The sequence below is a fragment of the Neomonachus schauinslandi genome, chromosome 4, assembly GCF_002201575.2.
Source record: "Neomonachus schauinslandi chromosome 4, ASM220157v2, whole genome shotgun sequence".
In the NCBI taxonomy this organism is placed as follows: Eukaryota; Metazoa; Chordata; class Mammalia; order Carnivora; family Phocidae; genus Neomonachus; species Neomonachus schauinslandi.
The window spans coordinates 111,126,057-111,151,186 of NC_058406.1; the positions used below are offsets into that span (position 1 = coordinate 111,126,057).

At 39.9% G+C, this 25,130-nt stretch overlaps 1 protein-coding gene, 1 non-coding gene and 1 pseudogene across 3 annotated transcripts; 2 read left to right on the forward strand and 1 right to left on the reverse strand.

Moving 5' to 3' along the window:
* Positions 1-682: 682 nt before the first annotated feature.
* ALKAL1 (ALK and LTK ligand 1) lies at positions 683-18,480 on the reverse strand. The gene is made up of 4 exons (XM_021688757.1): positions 18,291-18,480; positions 4,128-4,181; positions 3,204-3,284; positions 683-747 (listed from the first exon to the last, which is right to left on the reverse strand). The coding sequence occupies exons 1-4, from the start codon at positions 18,478-18,480 to the stop codon at positions 683-685; spliced, it is 390 nt and encodes a 129-aa protein (XP_021544432.1).
* Positions 7,862-7,967, forward strand: LOC123324650. Its single transcript, XR_006539928.1, has one exon. It is a non-coding gene; the product is annotated as a U6 spliceosomal RNA (small nuclear RNA).
* Positions 18,481-23,498: 5,018 nt separating the features above from the next.
* LOC110578737 lies at positions 23,499-24,755 on the forward strand (annotated as a pseudogene). The gene has a single exon (XR_002480193.2). The product of XR_002480193.2 is annotated as a V-type proton ATPase subunit E 1-like (transcript).
* The last annotated feature ends 375 nt before the right edge of the window (positions 24,756-25,130 follow it).

Consider the following 25,130-nt stretch of genomic DNA (forward strand, 5'->3'; position numbering starts at 1 on the left):
AGAATATCTTTCAGTCTCTTGTATAGAGTCTACTTTTGCAAATAAATTTTATATTTTTCATTAGATTTATTTAGGTTATCCAAATACTTTATTGCCCTAGGGCTCCTAGGGTAATTTAGCCAGAATGAAAATTCGGACTTACAGTTTCACTCTGGCAAAGTATATGTGAGAGCTGGTGATGATTACATACTCATCATATTTTTGATCCCTTGCTTTTTCCTTTACTCTTCCAATACTTTCTCTCTTTTAGTTCATGTATCCTGCATAAACAAAAATTTTAGAACCCAGTGCTACTTTTATTATATCTTTTGACCAGTTAAAAAAAGGTAGAGCTTTAGTTTTGTTCATCTAATGTCTATCTGCATAAGGTTTCTGCACAATAATTATATAACCCCAAAAGTTGAAATATTTTTAAAAATCACTCAGGACTGGTAAGGCTGCCAAAAAGCTGTTTATTTTATTTAATTTAATCACTGTTGAGGGCATTTTAATTAATTCAATAAAGCAATCTATGCATTTAGACGAAGCTTTAACACTAAGTGAAAAATCCACAGATTAAGTTCATTAGGTGTTGCTAAAATCAGCTACCTGGCTTTTTAAATAGTTCAAAATTTCTTAAGAAAGTTAACTTATTAAATAGAATAAGAAAAATAAATAAATACATACTCATAAGGCAAGTCTTCTAGGTCTGTGAGCACAGGGGACTCACTGCTAATCTTGTTAGCAATCTAGCACATCTCTTGTAATCTAGAAAAAACATTTAAGGTCAAATTATGTATATAGTTACCACAAATGTGGGGAAAACCATATTATTATTGTCACTAATTAATAACGAGAGCTAAGATTTAATAAGCACCCAACATGGGCGCCTGGGTGGCTCAGTTGGTTAGGCGACTGCCTTCGGCTCAGGTCATGATCCTGGAGTCCCTGGATCGAGTCCCGCATCGGGCTCCATGCTCGGCAGGGAGTCTGCTTCTCCCTCTGACCCTCCCCCCTCTCATGTGCTTGCTCTCTCTCATTCTCTCTCTCTCAAATAAATAAATAAAATCTTTAAAAAAAAAAAATAAGCACCCAACATAACAAATGCTTAACCTGGGTTTTCTCATTAATTCTCATAACACAATTAGGTAGATGTTACTGTTCCCTCACTTTAGAGACAGAGATGAAAAACCAACATCCAAATGTCAAGAATCTCGTAACTAGTGAGTAGCTTGAGTTCAAAGAGTAAGCTTTCTCCACTATGCTGTGCTACCACTTAGTAAGTTTGCTTTGACTCCAGTGTGATTAATTTCCCTTAGTCATTGAACACAAGCAGTTTTTGAAAAAATTAAAACAATTCTGATTCCACATCCTGAGTAAAATTAAACATGCTTCAAGATGACCAATCTAGACATCGTCCACAGCAACTTCTTTCAAGATACATCTCCAAAAGCTAGTGAAACAAAAGCAAAAATGAACTTTTGGGACTTCATCAAGATAAAAAGCTTCTGCACAGCAAAGGAAACAGTCAACAAAACAAAGAGGCAACCCACAGAATGGCAGAAGATATTTGCAAATGACACTACAGCTAAAGGGCTGGTATCCAAGATCTATAAAGAACTTCTCAAACTCAACACCCAAAAATCAAATAATCAAGTCAAAAAGTGGGCAGAAGATATGAAAAGACACTTCTCTGAAGAAGACATACAAATGGATAATGGACACATGAAAAAATGTTCATCATCATTAGCCATCAGGGAAATCCAAATCAAAACCACATTGAGATACCACCTTCCACCAGTTAGAATGGCAAAAATGGACAGGGAAAGAAACAACAAATGTTGGAGAGGTTGTGGAGAAAGGGGCACCCTCTTACACTGTTGGTGGGAATGCAAGTTGGTACAGCCACTTTGGAAAACAGTGTGGTTTCCTCAAAAATTTAAAAATAGAGCTACCCTATGACCCAGCAATTGCACTACTGGGTATTTAGCCCAAAGACACAGATGTAGTGAAAAGAAGGGCCATATGCACCCCAATGTTCGTAGCAGCAATGTCCACAATAGCCAAACTGTGGAAAGAGCCAAGATGCCCTTCAACAGATGAATGGATAAAGAAGATGTGGTCCATATATAAATGGTATATTACTCAGCCATCAGACAGGATGAATACCCAACTTTTCCATCAACATGGATGGGACTGGAGGAGATTATGCTAAGTGAAATAAGTCAAGCAGAGAAAGTCAATCATCATATGGTTTCACTTACTTGTGGAACATAAGGAACAGCATGGAGGACATTAGGAGAAGGAAGGGAAAAATGAGGGGGGGGGAATTGGAGGGAGAGATGAACCATGAGAGACTATGGACTCTGAGAAACAAACAGGGTTTTAGAGGGGAGGGAGGAGGGGGGATTGGTTAGCCTGGTGACGGGTATTAAGGAGGGCACGTACTGCATGGAGCACTGGGTGTTATACAAAAACAATGGATCGTGGATCACCACATCAAAAACCAATGATGTATTGTATGGTGACTAACATAACATAATAAAATTTAAAAAAAAAAGATGACCAATTAGTTAAAAAGAAACAAAATGCTTAAAATCCATTTACCTTAAAAGGGAAGTTTAGGTTTAGAAAGGAATTTAAAAACAGCCAACTGAGTTACCACACATGATCCCAATTTGGACAGTTTTGATGATAGCATTTAAATATTACATTTGAAATTATTAACTTTGGTAACTTAAGTGTCCAAAAGAATTCATTAGAGCCACCTTTAAAACACTATGCTACCATTATTCAGAACAATCGATCACTCATTGTATAAATGATATGAAACTATTTACTTTAAAATAACTTAAGAGGAAATTTTGACTTATTCTTCATGGTCATCTTATTTTTTTTTTCATTTATATGACAGAGCCCTTTATGCCAAGGAATTTGAAAAATGATAAAAGGTTTAAATCCTGACAAACATTTCAGTCCTTAAGGAAATCTGGCTATTTTCAGATTTGGATATAGTCCCAATTACAATGCAGTTCCATTCCTTGCACTCTAACAGCACACACAAGTCTTCAGTTAAGTACTGTCAATGTTATAAATAGAATCTCATACGATGTTTAGTCTATTCCTAGCCGCCGACAGTTGAAGTTTAAAATTACATGCATTTATTGTTGGGTAAAGATTTTTTTTTAATGAGGAAAAAAACCCAAACTATCCAAACTACTTACAAGCTGGTGTTGAGCAATCCCTGGTGTTGTGATAGAGTCGATGGAAATGTTTGCTACATTCAGCTGAAAATGTGACTGGCCCTATTAGACAGGAAAAGAACGTTTATGATAAATATTGGCGTATTTTCCAAACAAATTTGCTAGCACTTTATGGATGGAACTAATACAACTGTAACTTAACGTCCTTCCATGCCCTTAAAAGAACTTATCTGACTCCTTACCCTAGCTCTGTAGGACTTGGTAAGTTGTAATCTGTGAAAAATCATCTGAATTCATTACCAATTCTCACCATTTCACATAATGGAAACTTCAGTTTCTGAAGAACTCTTTAGAATAATTATGAGGGGGAAAGCTCTAGACAGAAAAAAAAAATTGTACAAACAAAACCAAGTAGGTGTGAAGAATAAAAAATAAATATCCTTGGTTCCCACTTTCTGTTCTTCAGTTTTAGGATTCTTCACAATATGACTCCAACCTGCATTTCCAGGCATACTTTTGTCCAGTGGCCACATACACCCTTACCTAAACATACCCCACAGTGCATCCACACCATCTACCTGTCATGCCCCCAAACTACCATGTTCTCAAAGAATTCCTTCTGACCAGAATGCTTCTCTTATCCAGGAAAATACTATTCATCCCTTAGAGCCCAACTTAAATATCATGTCTACTACAAGCCTTTCCTGGTAGTTTTTGGCAAAATTATTCACTTTCTGTGCATCCCTAAAACTATATTTACACTTCTATTATTCACCAAGATCTGGTTTATATTACTATTAATACAAGTTAATGGCATTTGTCCACTTTCCTAACTGGACTGTTGAGCTTCTTACGGACACTTACCTTCATATCCCTAATGCCGAACACAGTAATTTGCATACAATCTTTTTATTTAATTGAATCACTGATAAATTTTGTGCTTACCTGTGAAATGCTTTATGAATTTGTCTTTTAAATTCAAATCTCTTGGGAATATTTCTGAAAAGAAAAAAAAAACTTTAGAATTTCTTGGATGCATTTCCACCATTAAAAATAGAATTTCTTGGATACATTTCCACCATTAAAAATATCCTTATAAATAGTCTATAATGACAACCACCTAACACATGAACTCATGGCAGTTCATGCAGCTGATTCCAAATCTGTATCTCTGGCCCTGAGCATTCCCTGGGGCTCCAGCCCTCCCCCAGACCTACCTGCTTGCTCTACCATTCTAATCAGGAAACTTATAGACCTCTCAAAAGTAAATAGCCAGAACTGAACATCTGATTTCCCCAATACCCCAGACCTGTCTTCCCCCCATGTTCCCTGGTCTCATACATGGCATCACTCTTTACCCTTTGCTCAAGCCAGATGTCAAGAAGGTATGCTTGACTTTCCTCTTTCCCTCTCTACTATGTAAACTTCATTATTTAATTTTATATATTCCAACTCCAGAAATTACCCGACTCATACATTTAAATAAGTGAAAATAAAAAATTGAACTACATCTCACACTTCACTTTGTACTCACTATAAGTACACCATCAATGAGGGGTAAGAGCGCTTCCTTGCATAGGGAGCTCCCTGCTCCTAGCAGCCCAGTTGTGAGTCCAGAGCAGCACTATAGGGCTATAGAAGTGCAGCTAGATTGGAGCTCCCCTTCCACTGACAACAAACATCTGCACTTATGAACCATCCAAACTAATCCAGAAAAACAAAGCAACAGTGAAGATATAAGTATTTCTTTATATAAATATTTTGGTGTTCTCGTTAATTACATTCCAGCCTGAACATGGGTCTTTCCCCCATACCTCTCTGAAACCAAGCATGGCAAATTGGCTCCTGGGATGTCAATACTCCACAGTTTATCTGGCAAAGTAGCTCCTCTGGCCCTTTCTGAAAGCTGAGTCAGTTGAGTGCAGTTGGAGTTCTATGGTTAAAGTGTATTCGAAGTCTATAAATAATTCTAGTCCCAAAAGCATTTTCAACTATGATTTTTTTAACATTTTAAATTTAAGTTCAATTAATTAACATATAATGTATTTTTGGTTTCATAGTAGATTTCAGTGATTCATCAGTCTTATATAATACCCAGTGCTCATTCTATCACTGCCCTTCTTAATGTCCATCACCCAGTTACCCCATCCATCCACCCCTCTCCCCTCCAGTAACTCTCAGTTGATTTCCTATGATTAAGAGTCTTTTATGGTTTGTCTCCCTCTCTGGTTTCATCTTGTTTTATATTTTCCTCTCTTCCCCTATGATCCTCTGTTTTGTTTCTTAAATTCCACATATCAGTGAGATCATATGATAATTGTATTTCTCTGATGATTTTAATCTGTGGACCTGGGCACAATGATGACACTCAGGATGATACTCCTCTTCTACACTCCCATAGCACATTTTCTAACTTCTATAAAGGCAATTGTCACATTATGATTAGCATGATAGTGAACTGTGCACGAGTCTGTCTCCACCACAATATTGTGGCTTCTTGAGGAAAGGGACAATGTCTTGTTCATCACCTGTAGGGTGTACAACAGTGCTTTACAGATGGGTCATCTGACAAATGTTTAAGGAATTAAAAGCTGAGAGGATGATCCTTCAAGTAGGTTGTTACCTTTCAAATGAAAACAATCAATGCCTTGCTTGAGCTCAGTATAGGCCACTAGGAAAACCATACTTTTAATACACTTGAATTTTCATTTCCAAGTACAAACACAATGTAAGAACATAAAGCAGATTGACTTAAATGAAACAGAAAAGTGATATTTAAGTTGACACCCAAAGTGATAAGCAAGAGATATCTAGGTAAGAAGAGATGGGAACAGCACCCTAGACCAAAAGAAAGAAAAAAGAAAGAAGAAAGAAAGAAAGAAAGAAAGAGAGAGAGAAAAAGAGAAAGAAAGAAAGAAAGAAAGAAAGAAAGAAAGAAAGAAAGAAAGAAAGAAAGAAGAAAGAAAAAATAAAGAAAGAAAAAAAATCTCTGAAGAGGAAAAGGTCACACTGTGTTCAAGTATTTGAGAACTGTCCAGGATGGCTAAAAGAGAAGAAGGTGAGGGAAAGAAAAGTCAGCTAAAGCAGCAGACAAAGGCACCTGGGTGGCTCAATTGGTTAAGTGTCTGCCTTGGGCTCAGGTCATGATCCCAGGGTCCTGGGATTGAGTCCTGCTTTGGGCTCCCTGCTCAGCAGGGAGTCTGCTTCTCCTTCTCCTTCTACCCCTCCTCCCCTGCTCATGCTTGTGCTCTCACTCTCTCTCTCTCTTAAATAAATAAATAAATAAATAAATAAATAAATAAATAAATAAATAAACAAGCAAGCAGCAGACATAGATGACATTATAGTCCTTTATAAACTTTGTCCTTAATTCTATGAGTGGTGGGAAGTCAAAGAATTAGGCAAGGGATGACACAGTCAAGATTCACTTTTAAAAAATCATAAAGCCCAGGATGGAGAAACAAGAATAGATGGAGAAAGATAAGTCAAAAGGTTTAAAGATAGGCTATTGTATTTCTAATGAATAGCACTAGCTTCAGAAGTCAAATTCTGCTCTATGGCTGTTTTTGCAAATAAAGTTTTACTGGAACACAGCCATGCTCATTTGTTCACAAGTGGTCTATGCCTGCTTTCATGTTATAATGCAAAGTTGAGTGGTTGTTGCAGAGATTAGAGAGCCCACAAAACCCAAAATATTTACTATCTGGCCCTTTCTAGAAAAAGTTTGCCAATGCCTGCTTGGTAGCACACTCCTATTTGTATTAAAACTGTAATGGTGATTGCAGAAAGGCTCCAAGAAGTAGGATTCTGGGGGTGGGAGAGAAGAGGTAGTAGTTTTCAATGCATACTCATTATTAATTTTAATTTTGAACATAAATCTGTATTACTTTTTCAATAAAAAATTAGTTGATTGAAACTGAATTTGTATTTAGTGTTAGATGCACCTGTGATAGTTTTTGATCAACAAAATATTACTTGAGAAATCGAATATAAGAGAATTACCCCCACACAAGATTAGCTGATTGATCTTTGATGGAAAATGGTCTTAAAAAGCAATCTTCATTATAGAAATATAAGTCACATATGTAATTTCAAGGTTTTTAGTAGCCACATTTTAAAAAGTAAAAAGGAATAGGTAAAATGTATTTAATAATTTATTTTGCTTAACTGAATATATTCTAAATGTTATCATTTCAACACATATTCCATACTTTAAAACTATTAAGATATTTTACATCTTTTTATACTAAGTTTTCAAAATCCAAAATGTATTTAACAATTACAGCACATCTCAACTTGGACTAGCCACATTGTGAGTGCTCAATAGCCACATGCATTGGGTGGCTACCATGTTGGACAGCACAAGCCTCAAAAGCATGCTTCATTCTTTTGGTATCTAACTACAAGGTATAAAAGATTACATATACAGATGGATTAAAAACAAAAGGATCTCCCCATAATGCGTGACAAGTATCCCAAAACTACTATCTCATTCATCTAATTTGTGAAAAGTTCTAGTTTTTATTTAACCAAAACAGTTGCCAACTGCCACCATCATCAGTTTTAAGTTTACAATAATATTTTTATGAAGAAATAGATAAGCATATACATATATGTATATAAATGCTGACAGGCTTATCTCTTGTTCCTACTTTTCTTGTTCAAAATGAGCAGAGATCATGCTCACCTCTGCAGCACATATATTAAATTGGAACAATACAGAGAAGATTAGCATGGCCCTTGTGCAAGGATGACATGCAAATTCATGAAGTGTTCCATATTTTTAGTCAGCCAGAGAAAGACAAGTACCATATGATTTCACTCATATGTGGAATTTAAGAAACATAACAAATAAGCAAAGAGGAAAAAAGAAAGAGAGAGAGGCAAACCAAGAAACAGACTCTTAACTATAGAGAACAAACTGATGGTTAACAGAGCGGAGGGGGTAGGGGACTGGATGAAGTAGGTGATGAATATTAAGGAGTGCACTTGCTGTGAAGAGCATGGGGTGATGTATGGAAGTGTTGAATCACTACATTGCACACTTGAAACTATTATTACACTGTATATTAACTAACTGTAATTTTTTTAGAAATATATTCTTTATTTAGCATATTGAGGACTACAAAAGGAGTAAGTATATATATATATTTTTTTGACAGTCTGACCACTTTTTTTTATTTTTTGCATCCTTTTTTAAATTTGAATTCAATTAATTAATATATAATGTATTATTAGTTTCAGAGGTAGAGTTCAATGATTCAACAGTCTTATATAATACCCAGTGCTCATTATATCACGTGCCCTCCTTAATGCCCATCACCCAATTACCCCATCTCCTCACCCCACCCCCTCCAGTAACCCTGTATGTTTCCTATGATTAAGAGTCTCTCTCTCTTTTTTAAGATTTTATTTATTTATTTGAGAGAGAGAAGGAGAAAGAGAGAGAACATGAGAGGGGGGAGGGTCAGAAAGAGAAGCAGGCCCCCCCACCAAACAAGGAACTCGATCCCAGGACTCCAGGATTATGACCTGAGCCAAAGGCAGTCGCCCAACCAACTAACCACCCAGGTGTCCCTGATTAAGAGTCTCTTACGGTTTGTCTCCCTCTCCAATTTCATCTTTATTTTTCCCTCCCTTCTCCTACGGTCCTGTTTTTTCCTTAAATTCCACATATGAGTGAGATCACATGATAATTGTCTTTCTCTGATTGACTTATTTCACTTAACATAATACCCTGTAGTTCCACAATGAGATACCACTTCGCACAGGTCAGAATGGCTAAAATGAACAAGTCAGGAAACAACAGATGTTGGCAAGGATGCAGAGAAAGAGGAACCCTCCTACACGGTTGGTGGGAATGCGAGCTTGTGCAGCTACTCTGGAAAACAGTATGGAGATTCCTCAAAAAGTTAAAAATAGAGCTACCCTATAAACTAACTGGAATTTAAATTAAAAAATTTTTTAAATGAGCAGGGATTATGTGGAATAATAAAAAAAGTCATAAGACAGAACAACTAGAAAACAAAATAATAGAAAATGTTTAGTGTTCACTTCTACCTGCATATAACAATATCTTACCATAAAGATAGTTGCTCCGACTTGATTGATTCTTTACAAAGCCATGTTAATTGATCTTTGCACCTTATTAGGTACTGAGGGGCATTCCTTCATTTTATGTTTTAAGCTAGCATTTTTCAGGTACCTAAATTGAAATGTTTGCTATATAGTTTCTTGAGTTATCACTTCCTTTAGTTAGAGATGACACAACTATTCTCTTTCTCAATATATAAAAACAGTTCCATTTTCAAAAATAAAAACTAGCCTTATTATATCAATGTTGAGAAAATTGCTGGTGGGAAATATCAGTATTTGAAAAACATTGAAATTTATTAAATATTTGAGGAAAAAAGCTGATGACAAACATATTCAAGCAAGCAATATCTTTAAAAAATACTTTTAGGATTTTTAAATACACTGTCATGGGGCGCCTGGGTGGCTCAGTCAGTTAAGCATCTGCCTTCAGCTCAGGTCATGATCTCAGGGTCCCAGGATTGAGTACCGCATCAGGCTCCCTGCTCAGCTGGGAGTCTGCTTCTCCCTCTCCCTCCCCCTGATCCTTCTCTCTCTCTCACTCACTCTTTCTCAAATAAATAAATAAAATCTTTTTAAAAAAATACACTGTCATAAAGTACTTTTTTCTGTCCTTGTATAATTACATGGCATCTGTACTAGTATATATTTGTAAATGTGTAAAATATATGTTTTTACATCATTCCTCTTTTATTAGAGTTTAAGATTTTTAAATAAAGAGATTAACTCTTTGTATGTAACTTTTAGGGGTCCTAATGCTATTTCAGCTACAAATTATACTCAGGATAATGAAGTAAACTAGTTGCCTTTTTTTTTTTTTTTCCAAATTTTTGCTACTCAAAGTATGTTCCCTAGACAAGCAGCATCAGCTCCCAAGAAGGCACCCTTACAGTTCCTAGTGTCTGCTGACTGAATAACTCAGTTCTGTGGATCTTGGCGAAGCTTGTAAGGAATACAGAATTCCAGGCCCAGAGCTATAAAATCACTTTAACAAGAACTCACAGGAGTTCAAGTTTGAAAGCAGTCATATAAATCTTCCAAGCAAGATACAGAACTTTTGCATACTCTGTACTGAAGTACTTCATAATCAATAAGCAGTTTGTGATTATTAGAAGACAAGATACAGAATTCTTTTCAGTAAAAAAAAAAAAAGTCATCATGGAGGTTGGCGGTGTTGGTGGTGGTGTTGCTTTGCATTTTTATCACTTCTTTACTTTCTAGCACTACCAGATGTTACTGGCTCATCTTGAATCATTCCTTGTCCCAATCTTAGTCTCGGCCATTTCCTTTATTAGAGCCCATTTCCTTTATTAAAGAATGGTATTAGAAACCACAATCTGGATACGAGGTGAGCTTGTTGCTGCTGGGGTCCAGTAGCTTCGAGGCTCTCTTAGCTGACAGAGCAAGGACATATATGTGTGATATGTATGGATGACCTGATTTTTAATACACCTCATGTTTAAATTATTTCTAAACTTGTGCTATGGTGCTTGATAGAATATATTTTTAGAATGTACAGTAACTGTAATATTTCACCAATGATTCTACAAATGACACAAACAAATCATTTAAAATTATCTGAGTTCAAAAATACAGTCATATTGAATCACACTCTGTACCCAACTGTGCACTGTGCCCTCTCCTAACCCAGTAGTCACTTGCCTTCTCAAGCCACACACCTACAAAGATGCTTCAGTTTCTTCTTTTCTACACTGAGGTAAACAAACTAAATAATCTTAAAGCAGCTTTCCAAGTCCTAAGTTATAAAATATTATGACAAAATTCTAACATTATGTGGTATGTTCACCAAAGCACAAAATATCAAATAAGTCCAGAAAACTGTAAAAAGTACAAAAGTGTGTTGTAAGGTAGATTTCTTCCAGGTTTTAAACCACAGGCTAATTCATGTTTAATTAGAACTTTAGCCATTTTATTTAAGGACTAATCTCATGAAAATGATTTATTTCCTTTCTGGTTTTGATCTAGTTAATCCCCCTTTCAGATTTATAATGATCATTTCCATAGACACTTAAAAAGACAAACCAGATTTTTATAAAAATGTTTTTTAAAAGCATCTCAAAAATAAATAGATGTACAGCATTCCTCAGTGTGAAAACATTGTTATTAAGAATGACAACCAAGGGGCGCCTGGGTGGCTCAGTTGTTAAGCATCTGCCTTCAGCTCAGGTCATGATCTCAGGGTCCTGAGATCGAGTCCCGCATCGGGGCTTCCTGCTCGGCGGGAAGCCTGCTTCTCCCTCTTCCATTCCCTCTGCTTGTGTTCCTGCTCTTGCTATCTCTCTCTGTCAAATAAATAAAATCTTTAAAAAAAAAAAAAGAATGACAACCAAATGTCAGTAGATGAGTGCAAACGAAAAATACAGAATCCAGAACTACTATGTTCTTCTTGGGTTAGGCAGCTAGAAACTTGTCAACAAACTGAACCACTGGAAAATCCCACAGTGCTGTTAATCCAATAGTCAATTCATGACACCTGAGAAGCACAGCCTCTTTACTGAGACCAGAAGTACTAAGGCAGATTTGAAGGCAGAGGCATGGTTGAGATAGGGAAAGGTCAAGTTTGAAATTCCTATAGTGTAGATATTCAGCAAATAGTGGATGTATGCATTTAAATGCCACAGAAGGGCCACACAGAAGCAATAACTGAAACTACAAAGGTGCTTGGGATCACATAAGGGAATACTTTGAGTGCAAAAAAATTCATGATTGGGACTTGAACCCTGGGATGCACACTTAAAGGGGAGCTAAAAGACAGGTGGTCAGGGAGAGAAAGAAGAGTGATCAGAAAAAAAGAGCAAAGCAGGAATAATTGTGGACAGGGAGGAGTCAGTGGCAGCAAAGCTTCTGAGGGTCCAGTAAGATAAAGACTGACAGGTGCACAGTAGACAGGAACAGAGATCGGAGGGCCAGCCAGCACCCAGGCAAAGTTGGTGAAGGTGAAATCATGCCTTTCAAGTTTCTGTATTTCTGATGCTTTGACATCTGAGGCCTTGCTGGCCCTGGTGAGATGGCCCCTCCCAGGCTAACCAATTCCTAGAGACAAGAAAGCCTGCAACCCCACCTTTCATTTACATACCAATCAATTCAGAGCCCACACCCCCACAAACTCCCTCATCCAGCTCTCATACTCAAGGTCAATATTCTCCTGCCCTAATCACCCAGGGCCAGAACCAGACAACTGCAGACCACTACACCCCAGAGCCCACCGAATTTATTTAAACTAATCAATCCTAAACCCACTCTCCTTGCCTTTCCAGAAGGAACCACTGATAAAGGCTTTTTGCTCTTTTTCACTCACTCTGCTTCTGACCAAACCTGCTGCTTGCCCAGAGGCATGCTGTGCCTCCTGTTTCTAGGGAACTGTGAGTAAAACTTCTCCCTTCACAATGGTCACTTCCATGTCTTGTCATGCATGATCAAAACAAATTCTGGGTACATCTTAAAATATGAGTGGTGGTAGACACAGGCATACCTTGGAGATGTTACAGCTTCAGTTTCAGACCACCATAATAAAGCAAGCCAAATGAAATTTTGGTTTCCCAGTGCATGTAAAAGTTATGTTTATACTATACTTCAGTCTATTAAGTGTGCAATAGCATTATGTCTAAAAAAATGTACATATCTTAATTAAAGATACTTTATTGTTAAAATGTGCTAACCAACATCTGAGCTTTCAGCAAGTTTTCATCTTTTTGCTGGTGGAGTGTCTTGCCTCGAGGTTAATGGCTGCTGACTGATCAGGTGTTTACTGAAGGTTGAGGTGACTGTGGCAATTTCTTAAAATAAGATAACAATGAAATTTGCTGCTTCAACTGATTCTTCCTTTCACAAATGCTTTCTCTCTAGCATGTGATGCTGTTTGATAGTATTTTAGCCACAGTAGAACTTCTTTCAAAACTGTATTCAATCTTCTCAAACCCTGCTGCTGCTTTATCAACTAAGTTTATGTAGCATTCTAAATCCTTCCTTGTCATTTCAACAGTATTCACAACATCTTCACCAGGAGTAGATTCCATCTCAAGAAACCACTTTCCGTGCTTATCCATAGCAATCAACTCCTCATCTGTAAGAGTTTTATCATGAGATTGCAGCAATTTAATCACATCTTCAGACCCACTTCTCTTGCTATTTCCACCATATCTGCAGTTACTTCCTCCACTGAAGTCTTGAACCTCTCAATATCACGCATGAGGGTTAGAACCAACTTCTTCCAAACTCTTATTCATGTTGGTATTTTATCCTCTTCCCATGAATCATGATTGTTTTTAACGGCATCTGGAAGGCCAATCCTTTCCAGAAGGTTTCAAATTTACTGTCTGGCAGCTGTAGCTTTATGAAATGTATTTCTTAAATAATAAGACTTGAAAGTCAAAATTATTCCTTGATCCATGGGCTGCAGGCATGCTAACATGAATCTCACTGTACATCTTCACCAGAGCTCAGGTACACTGCCAATGAGCAGTAACATTTTGAAAGGAATCTGTTTTCTGAGCAGTAAGATCTCAATAATGGGCTTAAAATACTCAGTAAACGTGTTGCAAACAGCTGTGCTGTCATCTGGGCTTTGTTGTTCCATTTCTACAGCGCAGCGTAATTCTTAAGGGCCCCAGGACTTTCACAGTGGTAAAGGAGCACTGGCTCCAATTTAAAGTCACCAGCTGCATTAGCCCCTAACAAGAGAGTCGACCTGTCCTTTGAAGCTTTATGCCAGGAATTGACTTTCCTCTAGCTGTGGAAGTCCTAGATGGCATCTTCTTCCAATTGCAGGCTATTTCATCTACCCTAAAAATCTGTTGTTTAGTATAGGCATCTTCATCAGGGATCTGAGCTAGATCTTCTGGAGAACTGGCTTAGCTTCTGTATCAGTACTTGCTGCCTCACCTCACACTTTGATGTTATGCAGATGGCTTCTTTCCTTAGATCTCATGAACCCACCTCTGCTAGCTTCCGACTTTTCTTCTGCAGCTTCTTCACCTCTCTCAGCCTCCACAGAATTGAAGAGAGTTAGGGCTCTGCTCTGGATTAGGCATTGGCCTGGGAGTGTTGTGCCTGGTGTGATTTTCTATCCAGATCATTAAAACTTTATCCATATGAGCAATAAGGCTGTTTTGCTTTCTTATCATTCGTGTGTTCACTGGAGTGGCACTTTTAATTTCCTTCAAGAACTTTTCCTTTGTATTATTTATTTATTTTTATTTATTATTTATTTATTTATTTGATAGAGAGTGCACAAGCAGGCAGAGCTACAGGGAGAGGAACAAACAGGCTCCCCACTGAGCAGAGCGCCTGACGTGGGGCTCGATCCCAGGACCCTGGGACCATGACAGGAGCCAAAGGCAGATGCTTAACCGACTGAGCCACCCAGTGGCTCCCAGTGCCCCTTTCCTTTGCATTCACATCTTGGATAACTGCTTCAAGAGGCCTAGCTTTTGGCTTATCTCAGCTTCTGATGTGTCTTCCTCATTAAGCTTAATCATTTCTGACTTTCAATTTAAAGTGAGAGACCTGTGACTCTTCCTTTCACTTGACACTTACAAGCCACTGTAGGGTTATTAGTTGACCTAATTCCAATATTGTTGTATCTTGGGGAAGACTAGCAGTCTGATAAGTGGCCGCTCCCCACTGCTCTGCCCTCAAGTCACCTTTCCTTGTTTCTGTTGTCACTTACTCTGTCCTGGGCTTTCCCCTTGTGTCCCCCAGGTGCTGAGGTAAAGCTGGGCGCATGCAGTGGCCAAAACAATGTTACCCAGAGTGGACTCCTTCAAAACCAGTACTGTGAGATGCAAATAAACGTTAGATTTTAAAAGAGAAAGAGGGAGGGAGGGGAAAAAAAGAAAGGGAGGAAGAGAGAAAGGAAGAGAGAGAGGAAGAAAGAAAAACAAAGAAGGGGTGGGGAGAGAAAGTTTGGCTAATACTGGTTTACATAAAGCTCCTCATACCACAGGTCTTCAGAGTTCTTGTATAGTGCTTCTCTAACAAGAGACCTAATGGCCATGTCCCTGAGGCTGGCAGACCAAGGAAGCCTTTTTTTCACAGATTATCACTCAAACATGTGGGAAAATGTAGCTATGGTGCTGTGGGTACATGTGGGAATGAAGGAGTGGGCAGAGAGCTATGGAAAGAGAAGTGTGGTCAGGGTTGTGGAGGCCAGTCAGGAACTGTCTCTGTCTCAAAGAAACTTTCCAGAAGATTCTTATATACTACTTTTCTCCTCCCCACCCTCCTCAATTAAAAATCTCTGGTGATTCCAAAAACTCAATGTACACAAGAATCTCCCAAGAGCTTTTTGATGCACAGGCACGGGCTATACTCAGGGATTTAGGATATCCAGTGAATACAATAATTACATTCAAAACTTGCCTCCCAGTTGCTTCCGAGATGTATGGCCTCATTCTAAGAACCACTGCCCTAGAAGGTATTAAGGGCAGCAGATGTCGTGTTGTCTAAACTTGGTCATAAATGCTAAGAAATGAGCTCATGACTCAGAAATGACACAGATTAAGTCATAAGATCTAATCAGGCTTTGAGGGCAAATAAAAGATCAATTCTTTTAAAGCTGATTTAAAATTTTTTCTTTTCAAAATTTCAGTTCCAAAGAAAAAAATTCCTCTTAAATGTCAAATGTGTCCAGTGACTTTGATAGGCTACAGGGCATTAAAAACTGAGTAATCCTCAGTTCCAACTGCAAGAGGCTTATATTCAGATAATATAATATTATATTATACAGATATAAACTATGTATATATTTTATATATATTATGTATATATAAACTATTACAAGTTACAGTATGAGGAGTGTTATAACTGCTTACAAAGATACCACAAAGTAACAGGGCCTAGGAGGATAGACAGAATTTGGAGAGATGAAAGAAGCACATTCCTGGAGGCTCCAGAGTAGCAGAGGCAAAGAACCGGCTGGCATTCCTTACAGGAACAGCCTGAATCTGTGTGGCTGGCACAGGGGTACCTCCTGTGGTGCCTGATGAGAACCACAGAAGGCAGATGGGACAAGTCACAGGGGGATGGAACGTCCTGCGTCCAAGAGTAGTTAGGACTTTCTTAGAAAACCAAAAAACACCACTGCAAATCTGTGACTAGGGAAAAAAGATCTGTTAAATGAAATTGGTCTTAAATAATGTGTTAACAATGTTTCTGTAGTTTGGGACTTTCTCCTACTCTTTTTCATTCCAACGTGACATTTCTTTCTCTGAGATGTTGAAATCAAAACCAAATGGAGACCAGCCTTGAAAATTCTGAGCTGACCAAGCCAGTTTTGTCATACAAACAAAGCTTAATTTAGCTTATTTTGCAAGGCTGACTTGACCTGGGTCGTCTCTTGCTTATGCCTCTAAAAATCATAAGCAAAAGTTTCCCAATGTGGATATTAGGTAACTACAGACCAATTCCCAAACATTTAATTTAATACTATAACCAATCACTGTGAAGAATAAATGGTCACTGCTTTCTCACCACATAGGTTGCTTTACAATATACCCTGAGCCTCATTCCATGTTTCAGTTTGAGTGCGCCTGGTGTGCAAACTGTCTTTTTGGTGCTTGCCCAATAAAATTTTACTAATTACTGTTTTGGTCATTCACTTGTTTTACTTTGGCTATTTCTGAACTTTTGACAGAGATAAGAATTTGGGCTCACAATAATTTCAAGTCCATGTATATGAAGGATGTGGCACCATCACTGCTGTAGTCACCCACAGGGCCCCACCTCCCCTCCTGAGAGCCCTGGGCTTGCCAGTCACCCTGGAAAGCTCACCCCAGACACCGGAAGCTCAACAGCCCACCTCAGCTTCTGAGGCCCTGGCCCACACCTTCCTCTGCTTCCTCTCTGGTTTACCTGTGCACCAGCCTTCCCTCCGTCCACACCCAGAGTGCATACTGACAGGGCGCGGGCTGCCTGCTTCAGTAGGTGGCCTCAGCCCTCTGCACGATGACTGGCATATAATAGGCACTCCAATGAAAGTTTGTGGAGGAAATAACTATGTATTTATATCACAACCTTTATGAAAAAAAAAGCGATACTAAGTAATCCCTCTTTGCTTTCTTAAAAGTGAAGTATGAGGCAAAAGAGTTATGAGGTGAGAGCAAGGCGGAGCCTGCTGGGCCTCCTCAGGCAGCCCAGCGGGGCTGGTCCCCGCAGCAAGCTGATGGCCCCGAACAGGGTCACTTCTGCTCCACACCTGGCCGTGGATCTACCTCGCTCGCTCTGTAAGGCACAGGCTCTCAAGAGAGACACGTGGTAGCAGCTTCTCTGTTCCTTGCTCACTACCTTCCTTCCTGCCCTGGGTGCCCTGCACTCTTGTCCGCCCCCTCTGACCTCACTGTGCCCTGGGATTTTCACATTTCCCAATCATACTGGACTTCCTTACCTTGGGGCGTCTCATGACCTCTATATTGGCTGGGGTTTTTTTCGCCGTTTTTCCCTAGTCCCCTCCTTCCGCATCTAAGTAGCCAGGGACCTGAGTGCCCAGAGCTGATTTGGGAGCCCGGCCTAGGGAAGGTCCGATTGAACAACAGCCACCTCAACCTGCCCAAAATCGCGGGTTCCTCAACCATTCCCTGAGGCCAGCTTGAAGGGGGAAACAAAGGGGCATTCCTGAGCCTGTTCAGGCTGCGTCTGTGTGTTCAGGCAGTGCTCACTGAATTCTCAAAAACCCAGGAAGACCCAGAATGAGGCGCTGACAGGTACAGAACCCGTGCACTATGCGTGGGCCGGTTGGGGCTAAACCCCACAGGTTTCGGCTGCTCCACCAGCCTACTGAAAAGACCTTCACCCGGGAAGGGACACATCACTCCCGTTCCTTTGCGAGATGGGGGTTTTTGCTACTTAAGTCTCAACAATGTTAAATCTAATAAACTCTTTACCTCTTTTCCTGAGAACCGGTTATCTGCAGAGATGGTCTGTCCTCTGCTCTGCTTAATTCCGCCTTCCTAAAACCCTCATCAGAGCAAAGGACTGGCTGGGAAGGGGATTGCTTACCAGTGCTCCGGGAGGCGTTGGGAGCCGGGCCGGCCCTGGCCGCGGGGAGGAAAAGCCACGACTTGGGTTCTTGGTCCGTGGCACGTGCTCCCCTGCCACCCCGGGGCCTCCCCTGGGCCCCGGGCAGGGACAAAGCCAGAGCGAGCACGAGGAGCGCGGGCAGCGGGGCGCCTGGCTTAATTGGCCTCATGTCTGCGCACGCGGAGGACCGCGCAGGAGGCTCACAGGGGCGGGTCCCGAGGCAGGTGTGTGTGCCGGGACTGGGGGGTCCGAGAGCCAGGAGAGGGGCTGTGGGGAGCTGTCCCCACGGCGTCCAGCTGTAACAGTGCTGGGACTTAGCCGGCGTAGGCTGATACCTGCGTGCCTCGGTGTCTCTGGGCGGGGACGCGGAGCGGAGCGGCTGCTGGGGACCGCAGGGTTGTCCCAGGGCACAAAGGCGAGTCCGAGCGCACCGGACTCCCCGGCACGGCACACACGAGCCTCGGGATCAGCAGGTCCTCGGGGCTCCCTACGGAATGCCCCTCCGGGGCCGGGACCTGGGTCTTGGTTCAGTCTCTGAGGGTCAATAGAACCCGAAACTTCTAGGTCGGGACGGAAGAAAGCAGAGTCGAGACTCGGGCCATGGTGTGCGGAGACGGCGATTCCGGGGGCTGAAAGGTACAGAGCTCACTTTCTCCAGCCTGAATCCAGCTGCGCTTGGAGGTGCTGGCCGGCGCGACCCAGCCGGGAGCAGGAGGCCCAACCTGCGGGGAGGGCGGCTCCGCCCCGGCGCGATGGTGCCTTCTCGCAGCAAGGGCGGAGCTGAGGACCCACGAGGTCAAGGCTGGGCCCGCCGACCACCCACGCCCAGCTCTCCCGCCTTCCTGCTGGGGTTGCTCCGATTCCCCAGGTTGAATCCTACTACAGATGAAGTCATCAAGGTTTACCCGTGCGCCCAAAACCGCAGAGGGCTAGATTTTCTTTTTTTCTTTTTTTTTTTGACATAAAGTACTCTCCAAATATTTTGTGGATACTAACAATAGAAAAATGAGATTAAGTCCACTTGTTCTGATTAAAATAAAATGGGCATCTCTGGATCAAATTGTGCTGTGTAAATTACTGTGATTTTAGTTATTTCATTAGCCCGATTTATTACTTTATATTAAGTATATTGAGAAATGTTTAAGTTACTCCCTAATCAATTGACTGCTAATCATCTTTTCGGATGCAATGTGGCAAATAGCAGAAAGAGACAACTCAGAGGGAATAACCACATGAGGCACCGTCCAACATTAAATTCTCCTACAAAGAGATCTTGTTAGTCATAAACCCTGAAAAATAACCCCAATGCGTTCAAATAATTTTTCTAGATTTGGTATTTCCAACCTGTCCCAGGGAACTGGGGAAACATAGCAAGCTTTTCAAGAGCCCTGTAAAAATCATGCTGAATGAAACTTTCTATATAGAGAAAGATACTGGTGAAGACTGCCACTTCCAATCTCTATACTATTAAGCATCTGGCAGATGAGAATGACTTCCACCATAGGAGACACAGAAAAGTGATCTTAGAAAAATTATGTTAAAAGAGTCTCGGAAGACCCTAGTTAGGTAGAATAAGTTCTTCTTACAGCTTTACTTAAGTGAAATAAGAAAACATAGGAAGTCTATGGACATTGACAAGTGTTCCAAAAATTTACTTCAATTAGAAATATAGTAAGTTAGCGGCCACTGTGAAAAACTGGGAAGATACAAGGTGAAATAATGATGGTAGAAGTGATACAGAAGTAGCAATGAGAAATGAACTCCAAATCAACTATCAGGGGAAGGGGGAAAAAAAAAAAGCCAAGAAGCTTGATTATTTCCCTTTCCATACACTGAAACTAGAGGAAGTAATCAATCTGATGAACTTTTCAGGGCCTGACAGTTTGAGCTCTACTTTTTGCTCAGTCATTAGCCATATGACCTTGAGCAAACTATTTAGCCTCCATTTTTCTCTCTGATAAAGTGAAAAGATTGAATTTCTGTGGTCCTCAGGCTGCGTGTAGCTTGTGAAAGAAGCATCTGGTGTGTGTCTGTGAAAAATGCAGATTCTGATACTCCCAGGGATCGCAGTTCCACCTAGGAGGTACCCAGTGAATCTGGCTTTTAAAGGACTGTGGGTAGTTTTGAAGTAACTGGTCCTTGAAACCCTCTTTTATTCATTCAACAAAAATTATCTGAATGCAAACCAGAGGTCAGGCACAGTGGGAACACTGAACCTCAAGAGTGGGCAAAATTGACAAGATCCTTTTCTTGTTAAGCATCTAGCCTCAGGGATCTGGTTCCCCAACATAATGATTTCATCATAAATAATCAGGTTGTATATAGCTAAATAACCGTTTGTTTTTTCTTCTCTGTTTTGTTTATTGTTTATCCTTGACTACTTATTGTCCCAAGTAAATGCTACTTGCCGTACCTCTTTGTAATTAGTTCAGAAGCACCTTTATGTGTTCATGTAGATACAATCTCAGTAACATATGCTAACTTATTTTTTAATAGACTTTTAAGACCATTTTCAAATTCACAGGAAGATTGAGAAGATACACATTCTATATAATTCCTGTCCCCTGCCCTCCTACACACACATAGCATCCTCCATTATCAACATCCCCAACTAGAGTGGTGCATTTGTTAAAACCAATGAAACTACATTGATAGATCATTATCACCCAGAGGGTTTGGTTTACATTAGTGTTCATGCTTGGTGCTATACATTGTATGGGTTGGATAAATGTTGTATGACATGTATCTACCATTATAGTATTATATGGAGTAGTTTCACTGCCCTAAAAATCCTCTTGGTCCATCTATTCATCCCTCTCCCCCATCCAGCCCTGGCAACTATGGATTTTTATAATGTCTTTATACTGTCTCCATAATTTTGCCATTTCCAGAATACCATATTGTTGGAATCATAGAGTGTGTAGCATTTTCAGATTGGCTTCCTTCACTTAGTAATATGCATTTAAATCTTTTCAGGTCTTTACATAATTTGATGGCTCATTTCTTTTTAGCATTAAATAATATTCCTTTGTCTGGATGTATGACAATTTTTTTTCCATCGCCTACTGAAGAACATCTTGGTTGCTTCCAGATTTTGACAATTATAAATAAAGGTGTTCTAAACATCTGTCTTTAGGACTTTGTTGGACATAAGTTTTCAATTCCTTTGAGTAAAAGCCAAGAAGCACAATTGCTGGAGCATACAATAAGAGTGTTGTTTTGTAAGAGACCACCATTTTGCATTCCTGCCAGCAATGAATGAGGGTTCCTGTTGCTCCACATGCTCTCAAGCATTTTGTGTGGTTACCTTGTTTTTTTTTTTAGTATGTAAAAGAGGGGGATCTGTGTCTCAAAGGGTACTTAGACAATAACTTGTGTTTTAAATAACCCAATATTTAACAGTACACATGTTAGAAACAAGTTTTTAAGCCTCAAATCTTATTTTTTAATAAATTAGCTAATAAATCAAACAGCTTAAGTTTCTCTAAATATTTAACACCAACAAACCCTATTCAACATTTAAAATTACAATCACACGGCGCCTGGGAGGCTCAGTTGGTTAAGCGACTGCCTTCGGCTCAGGTCATGATCCTGGAGTCCCTGGATCGAGTCCCCGCATCGGGCTCCCTGCTCGGCAGGGAGTCTGCTTCTCCCTCTGACCCTCCCCCCTCTCATGTGCTCTCTCTCATTCTCTCTCAAACAAATAAATAAAATCTTTAAAAAAATAAAATAAAATAAAATTACAATCACAAATTAAATATATTTGATTCTCTCAAACATTTTCTTTGGCAGGGGAAAGAGGTGAAAACATTTAAGTTCTACTCTTACCCAATTTCAATTATACAATACAACTATTCAATATGATCTCTATTCACCATGTTATACATTAGATCTTCAACCTTCATTCATCTTATAGCTGAATGAATGCTATAAGACCCTTTTTATTAACCTTTTTATTAACCTTTTGCTATTTCCCTCACGCCCAGCCCCTGGCAACCAGTTTTCTACTCTGTTTTTATGAGTAACCTTTCTTAAAATCCACAAATACATGATACCATGCAGTATACGTCTTTCTCTGTCTGGTTTATTTCAGTTAGAATCATGCCATCAATGACCATCCATGTTGTCACCAACAGCAGGATTCCCTTCGTTCTCATAGATGAATAATATTCCATTGTGTATATCTTCTTTATCCATTCATCTGTTGATGGACACTCAGGATGTTTCCCTATCTTGGCTTTTGTGAATAATGCTACAATGAACATGGGAATGCAGCTACCTCTTCAATATTCTCTTTTCATTTCCTTTGGGTAGATACACAGAAGTGAGATTGCTGGATCATATGGTAGTTCTGTTTTCCATAGGGGCTGCACCAATTTACATTCCCACCAACTCACCAGTGCACAAGGGTTCCCTTTTTGCCATAGCCTCACCAACATTTGTTATCTCTTGTCTTTTTTTCATAGCCATACTAACATGTGAAGTGACATCTCATTGTGGTTTGATTTGCACTTCCCTGATGATGAGTGATGTAGAGCATCTCATCTTTTCAATTGGCCATTTGTAGGTCTTCTTTGGAAAAATATCTATTCAGTTCCTTTGCTCGTTTTTTAATTGGGTTTTTTTTTTTTGTTACTGAATTGTGTAAATTCTTTGTATATTTTGGATAGTAACCCCTTACCAGGTATGATTTGCCAATATCTCCTCCCATTCAGTAGGTTGCCTTTTCATTTTGTTGATAGTTCCTTTTGCTTTACAGAAGCTGTTTAGTTTGATGTAGTTCCACTTGTTTATTTTTGCTTTTATTGTCTTTCCTTTGGTGTCAAATCTAAAAAATCATTGCCAAGACCAATGTCAAGGTCCTGGACTCATGACCTTTAAAACTTAGATCTTTGATACCCTGTTGATGGGTCATCCCACCTGCCATGTTTTGTCATGTGGAGGAATCTGATATTCATCTCTGCTAAAACCTCCTAGAGAGTAGCCAATTCAATATCTCTCCCTGATAGAAAGGAATCAGGGAAATCAAGATGTGCCTGGACACCTTTGTTGGTGCTAGAGAGCAAGGGTACTTGATGCTATCACAGATGTTTGCAGTGTCAAAGAGAAAGGAGATGGCTTACAGGGTTCCAGCTGACCAATTGTGTTGTTTGAGCATCAAAAAATAAAACAGTTTTGTCCCCTTCCTTCCACCGCCCCCTTCCAGCCTAAGCTAGAGCCAGTGGGCCTCCGGCCTAGCAGAGCTTTCGCCATGGCGCTCAGCGATGCTGACGTGCAAAAGCAGATTAAGCATATGATGGCTTTTATTGAACAAGAAGCCAATGAGAAAGCAGAGGAAATAGATGCAAAGGCAGAGGAAGAGTCCAACGTTGAGAAAGGTCGTCTTGTGCAAACCCAAAAGTCTTTGGGTTTGCACAATCAGTCTTCTGATTGAGCAGCAGAAGAAAATTCAGATGTCTAATTTGATGAATCAAGCAAGGCTCAAAGTCCTCAGAGCAAGAGATGACCTTATTACAGACCTTCTAAATGAAGCAAAACAGAGACTCAGCAAAGTGGTAAAAGATACAACCAGGTACCAGGTGCTGCTGGATGGACTGGTCCTTCAGGGTTTGTACCAATTGTTAGAGCCCCGAATGATTGTTCGTTGCAGGAAGCAGGATTTCCCTCTGGTAAAGGCTGCAGTGCAAAAAGCAATTCCTATGTACAAAATTGCCACCAAAAAAGATGTTGATGTCCAAATTGATCAGGAGGCCTACCTGCCTGAGGAAATAGCTGGTGGAGTTGAGATCTATAATGGGGATCGTAAAATAAAAGTTTCCAATACCCTAGAAAGCCGGCTGGATCTCATAGCCCAGCAGATGATGCCAGAAGTACGGGGAGCCTTATTTGGTGCAAATGCCAATAGGACGTTTTTGGACTAAACCTTTGGGCAAGGTGGAGTTCATCCATTGCTCTCCTGCTGTCAGGCAGAAGTTTCTGATATTTGAAGAAACAAGATATCTGTGTGGCTTCCTCTTCGCTCTTCTAATATTCTGTATTTATCAGTGGATCCTCTCTGTAGCTAATGCCCTTGGCCTAATTGTTAACATGAGAGAAAGTTTCACTTACTATGATCAGGAAACCTTCTTAGCTTATCTGAAAGTAGCACAACTTTCATTTGCTTCTGTAGCATGAAGGTGAGGGTATCAGATGGTGGTTACTGGAGCTTCCCTGAGTCTCTGCTCTTCCTCTCGTCTTCTGCTGTCAGTTCTCGAGTCTAGAGGGTGATGTGTATGGTGTTCTCTGACATTCAGTCTCTGCTCTTTAGGCTTCAGATGCATGGGGGGCATGCATTCCTGCCAGCACTGGTAGCTTCACTGTTCACCTGTTTGGGCCTAGAAGCGTTTCTCATCTGTAAATGTGATTTTGAATCTAAGCCATGAATCGGTCTTATTTATTAAAACAAAAGGTTTACATGGAAAAAAAAATAGAACAGTTTTGAAAATTGCTATGAATTTTTAATGTGACTCAAAAGAGGAAGGCAAAAGCATATGTGTGAGGCGAACGTGATAACCGCTGCACCACGGAAACTGCAAAAGCATATGTGATTCTTCATTTATATTGACAGAACATATTGTATATTATTCAGTTCAAACCATGGGTATATGGAATGAAGTTAACGTCCAATCAAACATACAATATCATGTAAAATCTTGTAGCCTGGGATATGTGTGTGTGCATATCCACACCTTCCTGATCCTGATGAGTTCATGAGGTTGTTTCCAATTTTAACTTTGCTAAGTCCTTTAGAATCATTTTTAACATATGTTTTTAGTTTCC